Source organism: Oculina patagonica, chromosome 6 (genome assembly GCF_052425735.1).
Source record: "Oculina patagonica isolate OP01 chromosome 6, crgOcupat, whole genome shotgun sequence".
In the NCBI taxonomy this organism is placed as follows: domain Eukaryota; kingdom Metazoa; phylum Cnidaria; class Anthozoa; order Scleractinia; family Oculinidae; genus Oculina; species Oculina patagonica.
In genome coordinates this window covers 16,587,232-16,605,308 of record NC_135763.1, presented here as the reverse complement: position 1 = coordinate 16,605,308, position 18,077 = coordinate 16,587,232, and the positions used below count along the sequence as shown (strand labels likewise).

The 18,077-nt window shown below is 39.4% G+C and overlaps 1 protein-coding gene across 1 annotated transcript in view; it reads left to right on the top strand.

Moving 5' to 3' along the window:
• The window catches only part of LOC144655881 (uncharacterized), a 66,205-nt gene that overhangs the window by 3,267 nt on the left and 44,861 nt on the right, over positions 1-18,077 (top strand). The window contains exons 2-23 of the mRNA XM_078516053.1: positions 3,373-3,434; positions 3,875-3,970; positions 4,267-4,344; positions 5,168-5,260; positions 5,866-5,963; positions 6,113-6,196; positions 6,642-6,757; positions 6,973-7,085; positions 7,562-7,702; positions 8,611-8,792; positions 9,820-9,961; positions 10,591-10,772; positions 11,411-11,534; positions 11,868-11,962; positions 12,584-12,749; positions 13,611-13,792; positions 14,554-14,722; positions 15,316-15,497; positions 15,859-16,036; positions 16,537-16,718; positions 17,299-17,488; positions 17,581-17,762. Coding sequence (XP_078372179.1) covers positions 3,373-3,434; positions 3,875-3,970; positions 4,267-4,344; positions 5,168-5,260; positions 5,866-5,963; positions 6,113-6,196; positions 6,642-6,757; positions 6,973-7,085; positions 7,562-7,702; positions 8,611-8,792; positions 9,820-9,961; positions 10,591-10,772; positions 11,411-11,534; positions 11,868-11,962; positions 12,584-12,749; positions 13,611-13,792; positions 14,554-14,722; positions 15,316-15,497; positions 15,859-16,036; positions 16,537-16,718; positions 17,299-17,488; positions 17,581-17,762 — 3,037 coding nt within the window. The remainder of the gene's footprint in view (positions 1-3,372; positions 3,435-3,874; positions 3,971-4,266; positions 4,345-5,167; positions 5,261-5,865; positions 5,964-6,112; positions 6,197-6,641; positions 6,758-6,972; positions 7,086-7,561; positions 7,703-8,610; positions 8,793-9,819; positions 9,962-10,590; positions 10,773-11,410; positions 11,535-11,867; positions 11,963-12,583; positions 12,750-13,610; positions 13,793-14,553; positions 14,723-15,315; positions 15,498-15,858; positions 16,037-16,536; positions 16,719-17,298; positions 17,489-17,580; positions 17,763-18,077) is intronic.

Sequence of the window (18,077 nt, the reverse complement as noted above, 5' to 3'; positions counted from 1 at the left end):
GTAGATTATAAGAAGGCCAGAAAATATCTGTAAGCCATATAGATAAATATTTATATCAGAATAGCTTGAAACGTTGATGCATGACTTAATCAATGCAGAGCCGGGAAGTAATGAATTTAGCTTCTTGTCAGTGACTTGTTAACAGCTATACATGTTATTCCACGGAGGAGCCAAATTAAATGTCTCGTATTTCCCACCGGAGCCGCGAGCGAGGCCGGAAAATTTAATATTCTATAGCTTCTCAAAATTAAGACTGACCTGTTAGGCTTGAGTAACCCAAGAGAGCAGCCATTCGGACGCCCCGAAATTATATTCGCAGACGTATTTATTCTCCATGATATAATGCTGAATAATTCGGCATGAAATGCGTTTCCTAGTAAGAGCTTGCCGGCTTTTTATAGCCAAAAATGTCGTTATAGAAACTGGCTTTTTATCAAAAGAGGGGTAATGGACATCGGTGAAATATATTCTGCACGGATTCATACATTTACACTGATAACTTTTGGAGATAGATCTGGCTACCTCTGTAGTACAAACCTTTTCGCTTTAACTTTCAACTTTTGGGGTATGGTCAGCTCGAATGCCAGCAAACAGTCGAATTTTGTTTTAATGTAGGCGTTATATAACAATGATGCAGATTTTTTTTGTATAGGACGTTTCGTGCGACATGTTAAAACTTCGAAATTGTTAATTGTCTATTCCGATAAAACTAATAATGCTCGTCCGCATATCAGCGAAGGTTTTTTTTTTCGCAATATTCGCGCAGAGTTTCATTTCTATGCAATTCTGTGCTCTTCGGATACAGCCGGTTTTAAATTTTGGGAGCTCTTTGTACGTTTCTAAACACAACCACTTAAAAAAATTGTTCGCTTTGTAAAGCAATTGATAAAACGCCTTGAATCATGGAACGATGTGGTCTTAAGACTGTCTAAAGTTGAGATTTTGTTACGAGATGAAGTATTTTCTGGAAAAACAGAATGAAGTCCAGTTTTGTTCGTTTGTCATTTGGGGTGTAAAAAAGGTCATAAAACGGGCGAGAAAATTGCCGTTTAATAGAACAAATATTCAACATGCAGCATTTAACGTTTGGTGATTGTTTTCTCATAGGAAGGTATAGCGTTTGCGTCAAAAGCTTATTTTATAGCGCGATATCCCATTTTAATGTAGAATCAAAACTTTGACACAATTCTCGAATGTGATTGGCTGTTAACAGGTGCGATCTGAAAACTGATAGGACAGTTTACGCTTCATGCCTGAGTGATTAGACAGTAGGCGTCATTTGCGCGCACTTGTTCTTAAATGGGTTCCTTTTTCGTGGATCTCTTAGATTAAAATCTCTAATGTTATCTTCTCGCAAAATGTTCTCACTTCTCGTGATAAGAGATTGAATTGTAATCCCAGTCAGCCATGTTAACATTATTATTTATTGGGTTGAGAGAATATTTTGGCAGTTTTACTCAATCAGATAATTTTTACTAATTTATTCCGCACAAAATTGATTAATTAATTCCAATGTAAATTAAAAAGTTTTAGTCACTATTCAATACTTCGCTGCCTCCCAAAACTGTTTGCTAATAAAGAGAAAACAAGAACAGAATCAAAATGTTTGAGTTTAACTCAAACATTTTGATTCTGTTAATAGGCGAGCTTAGTATGAGCCGTTTGGTGTTAATGTTATGTCACAAGGCGACCCTTAAATCTTTGCTTATACAGCCAAAAGCCTGGGAACGAGGTTGCCGCTATTCCCTATTTTAAAATTGTTACAACTGAAACTTTATATTAAGACGTAGCGATTAACCGGTATAACCTGAATGATGCAGTATAAGAAAATACTGACGATCGAGTTATGAGAGAAGACAATAACTAAAGTTAACAGATACGTCTAAAAAAGAATAACAAATTTGAATTGAATTTGACTGACAGGTGCGAACAAATTATAGGCGTCAGCAAAGGGCTAACAGCTCGATAGCACCTGGTTTTCATAGATCTGTCTCGTATGTAATGTATACTCTGTACTAATTATTGGTAAACTTGCCGATATTTTCTTTTCGTTTTTGAAAGTGTTTTGTTCTCTCTAAGAGCAGCGTCGATTCAGTTTAAAGCGATATTTGTTTCAACATCCTCGCACGTGTGAGTTTAATTAACTTCAAAACTGGTTGTTGGAAAATTTTGTGTCGTCCCGAATGGATCAATTATCGAGGAAATTTAAAATGCAAAAACCAAGGATGGTGGATAACTCGGCGAGTGAATATTTGGTCCGCAAAGGACGAGGTAATTCCTCTGAAAACTGTCTCGTTCTTTCAGTCGTTTATACAGAACTGTTTAGTTTAGCCTTGTTATAAACGCATTTTGTAGGTACAGTGTGTACACAGTAGTTTAGAAGACATTCTGGCTATGAAATTATCTGTTCGTTTACTGTATTGTTTTGCTCCGTCATTGAAACCCCGAATTGATTACTAGACAAGTTATACGGCAACACGTTTTATTTAATCAAAAAAAAAAATACAGGCGACTACTGGCGTGATGGCGGAAGTAATTTGTGTCAGAGGATGTGCCAAAAGAGTTTGGATCAAAATTCAATTCCATTGTTGCCTCTATAGCCCTTTTCTCTTCTCTTAGCCGGTGAGGCCTTGGTACGATAATTGAAGGACTCTGGAGACATAAGATTTCCAGTCCTAGATTCTAGGACTTCTAGTCTTCATGTAAGCAGTCGAGATGTTTCTAAAATGACTGTGTGAGAGAGCCATTGTGTTTTGATTTCCGTTCAAGATTTCTTTGAAGATTGGTTTGTGTTGTTCTCAACTTTGCCATCCCCGCAACAAGAGATGCTATGTAATCGGACGACGGCTTGGTTTATTAAAATGGACCAAAACACTCCCTTGGCGCTTAATCATGCCCTGAAGATATTACCTTTATGTTTTTATACTTTATTTAACGGCTACCTACGTATCTTAAGAAATAAGAACCTTAATGATAGGACCTCACCTCACCATTGTAGAACTCAAATTAGCACTTTTTCTGTCACATTCAACTCGTTGCAACTTGTCAAACCATGAAGTATGAAGTTACCTATAATAATGGAGAAAGTATCTTGTACAGACATGGGAATCCCGAAGAGGTACTTTAAAGCATGGTACCTCCTCATTTCGTATTCATTTTCGACACATGACGTCAGTTTTAATGCGACGAACTTCCTTGTAAGGCACTCGGGTAACTGGTGATACTTTTTGCAGTCTGTAATATGAACTGCAAGATGATTGCAAAGAGACTTGAGGCCAGGTGCATTCAACCGAGCATTACGTTAGTTTTGGGTTGTGTTCTTGACGATGACTTTCAAACAAGACTAGTTACGATTTCGTTTTCAATATTTAGGCGAGAGAGAAGAGATACACAAGAAAACATTTCGAAAATGGATCAACTCCAAACTTGCAATGGTAAGCCATGCTAGATTAGTTTTTTGTCAGTTTTTACGAAGGAGAGTTGTCCCTGGTAGGAGGGTTACCCTTTATACCGACTCACCCCGGGCGTGAGAGCACACGTTTCTTTATAAACTGCTGCGAACCGTTTAAATGAGAAATTGCAAAGTTGGCTCGGGAGGCATTACGGGTAAATTGAAATCGTATTCGGCGGTAAATTTGTCCAAAAAATGTTTAAAGCAACTCTCGCCAGTCTTTTGCATTCCGTTTCGAGAAGAACAAGATGTATTTAAAAAAAAAATCCCTACCTCGCAAAGGTTATGGCTTTGAACTCCGTCGGTTAAAATATGTGGGCTTTCAAGGGCATTCTGAATCAGCAGTTCTTATATATGATTTAATATATATTTATTTTGACTATTTTGACCGCCTCTCACGTACTGAGCTATTTTTTTCTTCAGGCCGTACCTCCGTTAGAAGTGACGGATCTTATAGAGGAAGTTCGGGATGGTCACGTGTTCCTTTCCCTGTTGGAAGTCCTTTTAGGGAAAACACTGGTAAGCCTATTTTTTGATCCTGCGGGCATGTACTTGTTTCCTTTTTCGAGGATTACCAAATTTTAAAAAAAAATCTTGTTTATTTTGTGAACAGGTGTAATGTAGATTGGAGGTTAAACTTTTGAATTTTGAACGAAATGTTAACTAAGGTGTGGAAGATGCACGGACTTCATTGTTTTGAAACAACTCCCATTGGCAGAATTCACTTGGTCTCTTTCGCCACTAAACCGAAAGGGATAGACTTTGTCAGGCGTCAGATCTTGCTAAATACGTCATTCGATTTGTTTCTTTGACAGAAAAGAGAGAAAGGTCGAATGCGCGTGCACAAACTCAACAATGTGACCACGGCATTGAAGTTGTTGGAGCAAAACAAAGTAAGTGGTTTGGGAGAATGTGAGAATATACTCTATGGATGAATTCATTATTCTTTTTTTTTAATCGATCAATCTTTAATAAACGCTCACCCGACTACTAAATGAAATTTGACTCCACCCTTTTCTATCCCATTGGCCGCGGAAAACCTCCCTTGTCTGATTCCAAATGGCCATCATGTTGAATAATCTTGTTCACATGGAAAAAACCTTCACCCTCCAACGTCCTTCTTGCTGCGGCAAAGGAATACAACTATATTGTACACCAATCCTGCTCAGCGTCAACTGTTCCATTGCGCTTTTATATACATGTACCCCCAGCACGTTAAGTGGATACGAAAATAACCTGTACAAGAAAACAACGAAGACCGAATGAAAAAAAAAAAATGTGTTTATAGTGGTCATGCACTTAGCTTCATATCTCAACGAGATAGCTAGTTTACAGGCATGCCACTGAAACAGAGGAAACAAATAATTTATAAATGAACATAACAAGGTTAAAAATCCCAACTGGCAGGAGGCAGACCAATTGGCTATATACAAAGCGTGGTCGAGGATTTGAACTCGGGACAACCGAAATACAAATCCAGCTAGTGGCAAGTGACCTCCGGATTACAACACCAGCGGATTACAACACCAGCGCCCTAAACCACTCGGCCACTGCATCCTCCCTGACATTTGTTATTTGTTATTATCATTTATTGAATTGTCCAAAATCCCTGCTGTTTATTAATTCTAAGCCACTCGCTTTATCTCTTAGGCTCTAGTCTTCATTTATTTCTTCATCTTTCTGAAAAGTAATCTTTTCACATGTATCCCTTTAAAGGTCAAACTTGTTGGAATCAGCAATTACGACATTGTTGATGGAAAAAGCACACCTATCCTTGGACTTATCTGGAGCATCATCCTACGGTTCCAGGTAAATAGACCGCTGTATTATACATATTATTTACTTGACCTCACTTACATCATGATGGAATTTCGCATAAAATACACACTACAGGTTAGATGCAATTTTCGCTGCCTCCACAGCCCTGCAATGAAGCCGTGCTTGGACTTATTTGTTCATGGTTTCTTCTCAGTTTCAACTTTGTTCTTGCACTTTAATCCCTCCCTGCCCATTCACTCTTCCTGCCTTATCTAACGTAGAGCTGACCAATAAGCCCATATTTTCTGTCCTATATTACCGTTTTTTATAGCTTTCCTGTCACACGTACAATGTGATTCACTAATTTTACAGGTGGTATTCTGCAGGACGCTCGCTTCCCGCGCGCTTGACTAAGAGCGAGATATTTATGCCCCAAGCGGTACCATAAATCTACGAGAAAAATCGGTCGGTATCGCACAACACGAACCTACATGTATAATCGATGAACCAAAGACCAAAGAGAGGGTTTCTTTATTTAACGAAGTAGCACAATTAAAGCACTGGAAAATTCGTTTGCTTGTATTTCTACTATTACAATCAAAGAAGTACTCCTTTTCCACCTTTGGTAACATGTATATGTTTGAACCGTCACCCAGGTTCAAGGTGTGATGACAGAGAATGACCCGGACAGTAGCGTCAAAGATTTCCAAGTCGAGAAGAAACTGCTTTCATGGTGTCAGACGTCCCTTGACGGGTGAGGAACGTTAGACTTTTTTATAATAACAGCAAGACTCGTTAGAATATACAGTAGAATGTCTGATAAGTAATATTCACTGAAGACGTTTATAAACAGCTTTAAAATGAGACATCGACCTGTCTTGAGCAAATTGAAAATCTTTGCAGATACCAGGATGCTGTTAAGCTGAAGGACTTCACCACCAGTTGGAGAGACGGTTTGGCCTTCAATGCCATCATCCACACACACAAGTAAGTAGCCACTATTTAAAGATGTGTAAAAAAAAAGATTATTCAGTAAGCTTTAAGTTTCTTTAAATGCTTAGATTTCGGCGGCTGCCATTCTAACCCTTTCGATGGGTAAGAAGATAAATAGTTGAAAATATTTGAATATTTCTTCTTGTACTATATCGGAGCAGTGCTCTCACGAGCAGTGATAACTCGAATTTGAAAAGGATAGCAATGAAGAAGGGCGATGTTAGAATTATTTTATAAAACGAAAAACTGCGCTGCCGATTTTTCGAAAGTTCCGGTGACTCTCGATCCCGCAGCCTTTGGTTTCCTCGGTCATACGCAAAAGAGAAGAGCACTAGGGTTGAAAATGCCGTTCCGCCATAACATACTTTTCCTTTGTGCTGTAGCACTGGAGTATATTTTTCCAAAACAGGTTCGCTATTGTTTTTTTTTTTTTTTGCAGGCCCGAACTGTTTCGATTTGAGAGCCTCTTGAACAACGACAACCGAACCAACCTTGATCACGCCTTTAATGTGGCTAACGAAGAGTTTTCTGTGCCGAAGCTGCTCGACCCTGCAGGTGAGAGAATGTTCATGCTGTCAGAGTACAGTCTTTTTTTATTTTGTTTTCATAAATCCGTCAAATTTCGAATTCCTTTGTCAGGTGGATAGAAGGGACAGAGACAGGGGAGAAACCCCCTCCCACCCCTTCTCTAACTCATATGTGGATCCTTTATTTTTTTCACGTTTTCCTATTTATTTACTCATTTACCTATTTCTCTTTTTTCCCACAAGATATCGATGTTGATAAACCAGATAAAAAGTTGGTTATCATGTACCTGACAAGTTTGTATTACGGCTTGAGAGAATACTCACCTCAAGGAGGAAGGAAGAGGAGAAAGCTCGACGTAAGTTTTTTTAGCGTTTCACAGTTTTTACAAACTCTCGTTAGTTTTTCCTGCGTCTTTGATGCCTCTTATCGATGTTGAATTGCGTCTTAAAGGAGCTCTGTCACGGATTTTAACGGATTTTCCAAGAAACAAATTTATATTTTTTGTCGTAGGGAACCTAAAAATAATGGATCATGTTTATTAAAAAATGCTTTATTGAGGCAATGCCGTTAGGGAGCATTTTGGGCTGCAGATAGCTAGGATGGAAATTGTTTTTTATTGAAAAAATTAAGGTTTAACTTTTCAAAGTTGTTTCCGCATGTCATAAAAAAATCGATATTTTGGGCCGAAGTCTGAATATTATCTACAAATTAAAGCTATATCTTACAAAAATCTGCGAAATTCTTGTGACGAAGCTCCTTTAATATTTTTAAAGCACATGGTTGCAAGAAGGACCGTAATCCCAAGTTAAGTGCATTTCCATATCTTTTCAGGATCTGGCAGATCTCGACGCATATCGTGCATCGTTGAAGGAAGTCAGCATGTACATCTCACAAGTGGAAAACGTCGTCTCCACAAAACTAGAAACGACAAGCCGTTTTGCCAATCCACAAGAGGAATACAAGACTTCAAAGGTAGGAACGTAGAAACGGCGCATTCAACGTTAATACCTGTGAAGCAATATTTCCGACAAGTTGCCATGAAATATAATAATTTAACAATTATTCCATGAGCGCGCGTTGGTTATGAGTTGGCTATAACAATCTCATATCCAACAAGCGCGGATGGAATAACTGTTTTATTGAAACACCCAAAGAACTGCAATATCTGAGCTTCCTGGCTGTTCTTACTGTCTCACTGAGCTCATATACCATGGCCTGAAAACCAATCAGAACTCACGAATTGCAATATACCATGGTCATGTCTAGTTTTTAATAAAACTGTGTATGAATAGTCATGAGTAATTACCTTACACGCTTTCAAGTATACTTGCTTGTTTTGATTAGACTGCAGGAATCGCAGATATCAGACACGCTGCAAATAACGTTTCTGCAAAGGTTTTCCATATAGGGTGCTTGTTTCTTAACTACAAATGACAGCGATACGGATAGGAAACTACCCCACAACACCCTTATAGCTTTCCTCGCCACCTTTGGTGGTGAACGAAGCAAACTAAACCGGCAGACACGTTTTCATTTGTCTCCGAAGATTACTACGTTTCGGGTTGTCGAAACAGCCTTACTAGACTACTCTAGTCTCTAGTTTTGATATTTCTCCATGTAACCACACGATTTGATCTCGTAAAAGTCAATTATCAAACACTGTTGATTCTATGTACCTCACAATTGCACGATTATCCCTACATGATGGATAGATGAGAATGATGTTAGTCCACTTTGAGTGCTACCTCATATGCCCTAAAGAGGTATAGCAACGTTAGGGCATTCTCTCCGTGAAGCATTCTCTTCGTGAAGTATGGTCGGGCATGACAGCCCATAACAGTGCAGTGTTGTTTCAATAGCTCATTTCTTTGTCATCTCAGGCTCTTAAGGAAGACATCTCGAATCATCGCCAGGACGTGGAAGACGTGATTGACAAAGGCGAGGCAGTCATGAAAAGCGACAAGACAGACGAGATCCACTGTACAGAAATCAAAAATGAGATTTTACTGCTCCACGAGCGATGGGAAAAACTGGAAATACTCTCCCAGAGATTACACAAACGGTACAAGAGAGGGCTTAATTTTTTTCAAACAAAGAGTATTTGTATTAGTGTAGTGGAAACCCGATTATGGACACCCGTTTAATTACTGAGGACAGTGGGTTTATTTCCTACCAGAAACCCATAAGGGTTGAAACGTGTAACTCCCTATGATTCGCATTGTACAAAGCGTTTGCACATTCGTTTACACTAAGTACCATATTTGGAAAATCAAAATTACTATATTTGGATTAAATTCACAGCGCGCGCTAGCTCGCGCTCGATGGCGTAATCTTGTTTTTGAACAAGCTTGGTTGAATAAAGTTAAATTTGGTTAAATTCTCCTGATTCATCTTCATGAAGTAGTCTGGAGAACTTCGCTTAATGAATTTGTTTAGTTTCTGTAAGTGTTTTCGGCGTTTAGGTCGAAATTCAAGCAACTTACCGCAAAACCAACAATTATGTTGCGTGTGTCATAACGTGTATAAAGCATTCGCATACAAATTCTTCGTGTTTCCAAATATGGTACTTAGCAAAATGAATATTCAAACGCTGTGCGCGCGCGTTAGACGTTTCAATCCTTATGGGTTTCTGTTCCTACCTAATACATCTTCTTCTTGGGAGGCGCGGTGGCCTAATGGTTAGTGCGCCGGACTCAGGATCGAGCGGTCCGAGTTCGAGCCCCGGCCGGGGTCACTTGTGTTGTGTTCTTGGGCAAGACACTTTACTCTCATAGTGCCTCTCTCCACCCAGGTGTATAAATGGGTACCGGCGACATAATGCTGGGGGGGGGGGGGGGGGGAACCCTGCAATGGACTAGCATTCCATTCAGGGGGGAGTAGAAATATTCCTAGCCGCTTAATGCTACGGAAACCGGGATAAGCTCCGGCAGTGTGGGCCGCTTGGCTCGTGGCTTCTCCTTACATCTTCTTTTACACTCACTAGCTCAGTATTATGGACACCCCATAAATGTGAAAACTTTGTGTGGTCTTTACAACTACAGCAGTATCGTAAGGTTGATGATACAACTGGCGATCTTTTTTGTTCACAGGTGCCGTGGATCTGTTGTGTCTCCAAGGGAACAGCAGATTGACGTGTACATCACGTGGATTAAACAAGTGAGGCGCGAGATCGCAGCCAGAGGACAGAGCACAAACCCAGCAGACACCAAGAGAGAGATCAAGGAACACGAGGTTAGCTTTTTTATTTGTGCTTTTCTGATATTTTTTTCCTTGATGAGGCCGCTACACGGAGTTTCATGTATTATATCAAATACGAGAGAGAGTGTCTCGTCGCATTCCCAAACACCGAGAATAAAGTTGAACATTTGACGCACATTGAAGTATTTTTGGCGAACTTGGAGGTGTTTGGAAATGTGATAAAACACTCTCTCGAGTGTTTGATATATCTTCTCCATCGAAACTATTAAAAACTACGGAGAAAATGGAAAAAAAAAAAATCATAAAAATCTATGCTTATTTGAGCAGTTTTCAATTGAGTGTAGTAAAACCAAAACCAAAGTAATTACTCTGGCCAATCACAAAGGACATAGACAATCCAGTGAACCAACAAAACACGAAGCAAATACATGTAGCTGGTACGAAGCGCGGGAAAACGTGCGCGAGCGAGTCACGGTTTTAGTTTTGATTGGCTGAGAAAGTGGCGCTAGATTTTTAAAGCAATCACCGATCGTAGTAATGCAAAACCAAAGCAAACGCAATTAACTTTCGACACTCAAGTGAAAACCGCTCTAAGACCGTATATCCTAATCACCGTTACGGTTCCATTTTTCTTCAGTGTATTTCTGTTGTACTATTAACAGGACGCCATAGCACGGATTGAGAACAAAATGCCGGAAATAGATCGAGTCATCAATGAAGTTGACCGGTTGTGCCAAGAGCCATATATAGACGACGAAGACCGTTTAGCGCTGCATGGAAAGTTAAAAGACTTGAATACCAACTGGGACGAGATGAGGAATGAGGCGCTACGGAAGGAAACAGAGTAAGATATGAAACTACATATGAATTTGCGACGTTTTAGTAAAGGCCTGTTTGCTGCTACCTTGGAAGTGAGTGATGAACTTTGAGGCATAAAGAAAGGGAGGGAAGGAAGGAAGCAAGGCATTGTGGCGTGGCTTAGGGGATATTCTTTTAGATAAGTTGTTGGATATATGTCGCTGTCCTAAAATTGATGAATTTTAAAGCTCTTTGAGCCTGAAGACTAGCATGCTTGTATAGCTTGCCCTGTTTGCCCTGCTTTTTAAACTGCTGTTTTAAAAGGGATTTTTTAATCTTGAACTGAATTAAAACTTTGCTACAAAATTTATGATTGTTAAATAACTGAAATATCTGTCAAATCTGTCACATTTTCCCTGACCCTAAGCGTAAACTTTACTCTTTTAATATGGCTTCCTTTTTCATATGCCTAACTCTCACGTGACTACAGAGGTCTGGCCTCAAGACTGGGTATCTGTCCATGTGTTATGCTTTTATCAAACTCGCAAGATGAATCTTGTGGGCATTTTTTCTTCAGAATGATAAAATGTAGAGTTAGAAAGTACTACCACCTAATAATGGTGCAACAGTTCAAATTTATCGCCTGTCCGGCGATATAAGCAGTGACGTCATCTTCCTTTGCAGTCTCCAGGACAAGCTTTCCCAGTCCACCCCAGCTGAAGACAACGTGGAAACAGATTTGCTTGTCCAAGTTGAGCAGAATGATGTACATTCAGCTCCTTCAGAATTTAGCACACTGGAAATACAAGTAAGCGTTCATAGTAAAATCTGCTTTAATCCCTGTTTTCAATTAGTTCAAGATGTAACCAAACTTCGTGCCATGATGTAATTAGTAAAATCAATGTCATTTTTAGTTTAATGATAGTCCCGTTTGCTGTCGACATATTTAACGGAAAAGATAAACTTCCGCCGGGTATTATACAATGAGTAAAATAACTACGTGTGTTTTTATTGGTTCTTTGTCTGTGATGTATTATTGAAACCGGAGCACGCACAGATGGAGTCAGTGTCTATCTTAATGACAGCATAACTCCCATTCTCCTTTTTTCATTTATGCGGTGTTATCCGTTATATTTTTCAGCCAAAAGTGGAACATGTTGTTGAGACACAACCCAACGTGCATTATTTGATCGATTTCGAAGATGGTCAGGACGGTGACGTCGATCAAGTTGACAGGTTTGACTTTTCATTTCCGACATTTTAATCCTCCGCGATTTTCCAAGACAAGCTAGGGTCAATTCAATTGTAGCTATTGTTTTAGAAGTGGAAAACAAATGCTACACTTGTAAGTTACATTTGTAAATGTTTTATTGAATTGACCCCTAAGTGAGCTCTTTTATCATTTATGTATGCTCTGATAAATTTTCAAGAGTGTTTAGGCGTGAATTACAAAGATACAGATGTCGCATTTGCAGCGACGCTGTTCGATTGTCCTTTATTCGAGTAGAATAAATGAATGATATTGGTTCTTATATAGCGCATTTTCAAAGCTCAATGCTCTTCACAATAGGTCCGGACATCAGCATACTCCAGGCGCCTTTGGTAGCCGCTATCCGTCCATCTGTATGATCTCACCCCACCACCCAACCCAAAGATACATGTGAATAGACCAGACCACAACCCCGGGAACTTCATGCCCTACTCTTTGCGATTAGTGTGTGGGTTCTTTAACGTCCCCTGCTGATCATAACACTGAAGATGCAGATGACGGGGCCTACGGTTTATCGTCCTTATCCTAAAAGACTAGAACAAATAACCACCGTTTAGAAGTCTAAACGTTCTTTTTTTCTTTTTCAGTTCTAACAAAGAGGCCGAAAAAGACGACAAACTTGCCAAGTTACAAGATAAGAGAAACGACGTCATGCTTGTCTTGAGAAATTGTTCAGAAAAGTTGGAGAAGTTAAGATCTAGAGGAGCACCAAACGACCAACAGGAGGTTAAAGAACAGAAGAACATCGTAAAGGTAAAGATGTAGAAAAAGCAAGTCTCGTATGTTCCCTATACAGTTAATTTGAGAAAGATTTCGTAAAAAAGCACAAAAGCGACGCGAAAGCTGGTCCAGGTATTCATTTAAATATTGCATATTGGCCTAGAGGAAATGTACAAGTTTGTATTTTTGTACGTGAAGATTTTGTTTTTCCTCTCCGGGGGCCTTTTCCTGTAGCTTTACTTTTTCGGTCGTAGGTCTAAGGCCCCGTCCACACTGACCCGGGTAAATTGAAAACGCATCTTTTTTTCCCCGGTCCACACTGAACCGGCGTGTTGGGTCACCGAAAACGGAGCTTTTCAAAAACGCTCACCAAAGAAGTGTATCGTTTGCAAATTTACCCGGGTTAATGTGGAAGGAAAACATTTTACGCGGCGTTTTTAAATTTCTCCGTTTCTCCGTTTTCAAATTTACCCCAAATTCGCGTTTGTCATGTCGCTATCTTATTAGTATTCATCACGTGCAGTAGCTCTCTACTTCTACCCATACTACTTTACCGTCTTGTCGCGTGCACGTTTGTTCATTTTTCCGACAACCTTTTTCGAATTAGCTGTATGCAGAGCGTTTTTCACATGACGTCACGGCAGCCATGTTGGTGTACCAAACGTATCCTCTTGTGAGTGAACTCTATTTTTATGCAAACATCGCCTTTTGTTTCAGTAATCTAATATGGCCGCTGGTCACCTGAGTGAAATGCTCTGTTTGTAATGTAACAAATCGACATTGATACAGACAGATTCCGTATGGAATTAAAAAATGAAACACATTTGTGATATTTATTTCTTCAGTATGCAGGTCCTGGTTGCCTTGTTTTGAAACTTTATGCTTGTCTCTCAGGAATGTGATTCTAAATTGAAAGAAGGAGAGCCTCTGCTACAAGACGTCATTTTGTACGGAAGAGAGCTGACTCAAGACGATCTGTTTGACGACAACGAGAAAGAGAACATCACACGTGACATGGCTCAGCTGCAGGAAAACTATGATGATCTGAGAAACTTTGTTGACGACGAACAGGAGAGGTTTGTATTCTCTATTGTTATCCGTATTCAATTGTTTATAGCGATCTACTTCTGGCTTATCTTTTCTTTTTAAAAGCATTTACGTAGCAAGTCTTGGGAAAGTAGAAACAGATCATCATATATCTCTGACGTGTTTTAGCACACAAGCTAATGTATACGACTAGAATTTGTTGGCGGTTGGAGGAACACAAAATTTGTCTTTTGATATCATTTTCTTGCCCAGGTTTACGACTTATTCAAGATTCAAATGAGCAGTTGCTTGTTGAAGAATGTAAAAAGGAATATTACAAGTTTATCTGAAGTGCCAATCAACGTTCCGGTGTATATCCAACATCATTATCACGATAAAGAAAAAGTTCATTGGATGTCAGAGTTTTTGAAGAGTTTAATTTGAAGCTCCTAAAATGGCAGGCTGTGTGGTGTGCGTAGTGACATGTAATTAGATTTATAAAGGATCCAAATTTAACTCTTTTAAACTTTTTTTCAATCTTAATAATGATGTTTAATACATCAAAAAGTCGATTAACATTACTTAACACTACTGCTTAATTGGAGTGTTTTTTTCTGCTAATCTTTTGTGGAGATTGACAACTTGAATAGGCAGAGCAAAAACTAAGCGACAAAATAAAAACGTAAAAACCTCATCGACAATCAATTTTTCACACATCCTTGGCTAGATTATATTGATTGCTTCCATTTGTGTTTCATTTATAGTTAATCTAACTGAATTAAAATAAAGTAAAATGTTTTATCTTTCAAAGCCTCGATGAACTTTACGAGGAGATGGAAAAACGAAACAAGATTCGCGACTGGGAGGCAAAACGAGATGATTTGAACGACAAACTTGACTTGTGCGAGGAGAAATTGCGCAAACATAAACAAGACCAGGGGCCGGACGAAGCAAATGAAGAACTTTTAGCTGCGGCAAAGGTGAGAGATATAACTGCTTTAACACCCGTCCTGTATATGCAAGCTTTTGGTGTGCCGAGTAATTAATTTAACCGGGATTTTTAAAAGTAACTGAGATAAGGTCGTGAATTTACCTTATTCTATGGCTGAGTCCACGAGCAGGCAAATCACTCGGGATTGCCCGCGATTTTCCCGCAAATTTGTTGTTGCTGTTGCAGCCGGCTCTCACACTGAAACTTTGCTCGAGGAAAAATATTTTCATTCTTCAAACTTGTCAATCAATTAATTCAATTTATTTTATCGTCCAATCCAATCGCGACAAAGAAGTTCGTTCGGTCGTTCGTGTCTTGAACTGGCTTTCTTCAGGTGACAATAAAAAAAGTCATTTCATACTAATAAATCCTTTATTCACCAAGTTTGTTCGGTCAAGAGTCCTCAAGATGGCGAAATATTGGTCTCGCTCTTTTTCTGCGGCCGAATGCCGCCATCTTGACCTCAAGCTTGGTCAATAACCCATAAAGACAATTATACGCCCTGAGAACTAAAAAAGAAAGGTACTCTCCACTGTCCAATTGACAGTTTAACACGCTTTTTTGTCATTTTCTGTCTCACAGGCCATCACCGAGGAGGTCAGGACCTTAGAACCCGAAGTATCAAGAGTTACCGAAGACGGAAATTATCTTTTACGAAATGAGAAATTCAATGCCAATCAAAAAGATCAGCTGGACAAAGACGTACACGATATCGAAGAGAGATACGAGGAACTCAAGAAAGACGGCATCAATGAAGTTATGAGGTAATATCCTTGGGCCTAACACAAGTCTTTAAGTTATCTTTAAGCTACAGTGCCATTTGACTCTGAGCGCTTTTTTAATTATTTCATGGACAGTGGACAGTAAACTTATATTTTTACACAGATTCATCTTTTTTACATAATTTTTGTGTTATCGTAATGCAAGTGCAAAAATAGTTCCACATAGAGGTTATAGACCATAAGATAAAATTCAGTTGACTTTTTTCAGCCGTGTTAGCGCTCGCTGCCTATGTGATTATCTCCCCCCTCGACTTCCAAGGATAACATTTTACTTGCTAGGCCAGATAAAGAGCGAGTTCCAGCAAAACTACACAAGTACATTATTTTCTTTTTTATCCCTAAGACTGGAGGACGCGGCTTCTCGTGAAGACACCGAAAGAGAGGAAAAGCTTGACAAGTGGCGCAAGATTAAAGAGAAAACATCAAAGACAATTGATGACAACCGATCAAAACTGAATGAGATCAAGTCCAAGGATCCCCACACCACCCCTGAAATACAAGAACAGCTCGAGGAGATACAGGTAAAAATGTTATATTGAAGTGGTGCATTTAGCACCACTTATATTTTTTTTTAATTATAAGCACACTCGCTCACTCGCCTCAGTGGTGTTGTTTCACGGGAGACTCGAGTTTAACTTTTCGGCCACGCTTGTACTTTGTCAACTGGTTCGCCTTCTGCCAGTTGGGATTTTTAATCTTGTTATATTTAATTTTTAACCTTTGTTTATACCGTTTGAATGCTCGGCCCAATTTGCACTTGTGCCAAAAATTAGTTACTAAACAAATGTCGCCCCATCTCTCCCTTGCTCCCTCATTCCCTCGTTCATTTGCGCTCTATCTCGCTCGCACCTCCTTTCCAAGGCCTAACGGTCACGTTAGACGTTCACTAGAAATTCCTTTGTGTGTTTTTCTGAGGACTCACTCATGCACAGATAAAAGGAGGAATAGACCTGGGGTTGCTTAACTTCTACAGTAACTGAAACACGTTGGAAGTTTAATTATTACTTTATTTTTACTTTAGAAATGTACGAAAGACATTGTCTCCGCTTTTCCTGAGATCCAGTCTGGTTATGATTACGGCAACGACCTTCTTAACGATAAACAACTTCGCGAGGAGGACAAAGATAAGGTAGAGCAAGATATGGACAGCCATGGACAGGAATTCCAAATTCTACAGAACGATATCAACGACGAGCAAGACAGGTCAGAAATGGTTTAAATATGAGTGCAATATATTTACCTTTGGCGTCTAGTATGCGACCATAGTCTAGAGTTTGATCGTTGATCTTGAGTAACTTGCTGCACGCGTGCGTTCCAGATTTCTTATTTGCACGGAATAATCAGTCGTGACTGACTGACTGACTGACTGACTGACTGATTGACTGACTGATCACGGACGAAGGGAAGGACGGACGGATAGACAGACAGACAGACAGACAGACTGACTGCTCGACTGACTGATTGATTGAATTGCGAGTGCTTCAGTTAATGGCTAAAACTTAAAACGACAGCTACATAAATGTACAAACGTATACAGCTAAAACTCAGTCGTATCAGCGCTTTTCCTCCAATCGGGGGTCAATTAAATAAAACATTTACACGTGTAATTAAAGTGTAGCTATGATTGTATTAGAGGTCGAAAACAAAAACTATACTTGTAAATTACACGTGTAAATGTTGTATTGAATTGACCCCGGGAAAGAATGACAGCCCAATGTGAGTGAACCATGGAAAAAAAGTTTTCTTACCAACACATTTCCTTATATTTGTTCTGCTTGTTAAGGTTGAATGCCTTGTTGGCAGATGCGAACGCAGAAGATGACAAAAAGCGGGAAAAGATGAAAAAGTGGAAGGACTGGAGAGACAAGTTGAACTCCAAATATAAGAAGACCAGAGGGAAGTTTAACAAAGTCAAAGGTCAAGGAATCCCTAATGAGCCAAAGAAAGTGCAAGAACAACTTGTACATACACGCGTAAGTTACATGAATAGACATTAAAGGGAGCAAACGATTATCACAAAACTATTAGACACCGTTGACTTAGTTAAGTTCCTTGTTGTCCATAGGAATGCTCTTCTGACATCGCGGAATCGGTACCAGAGATCCAGGAAGCGTTTCAATACGCCAACGATATACTCACTGACAAAAAGGTTGATCCGGCGGACAAGGAGGCCATACAGAAAGATGTCAAAGAGATCGGAGAAGGATTTAAGAACCTTAAATTGGAATTGAATGACTACGAGAAGGAGTAAGTTCTGGTTGCTTGATATGATGCACTTGCCCCTTTTTAGAGAGAGTCAATTATTTAATTAGCTTTAATTTAATCTTTCCAGTCATATTGTTACTCACGTGACTGTATTCTTGGCTAGGTCAGTGCAAACAGGAATAAAAATTTGAAACAAATATTTCCCAAATAATGGACACTGTCTTCTTCAAGGGCTCAACGAACTCTGTGGTTCAACTAACATATTCGCTCTAACTGTTTTAGTTGTTAACAATCACTCAATCCACAATCTCTTAGGCTCAGGCCAAACGTCAAACTTCACATGAGACAAACTAAATT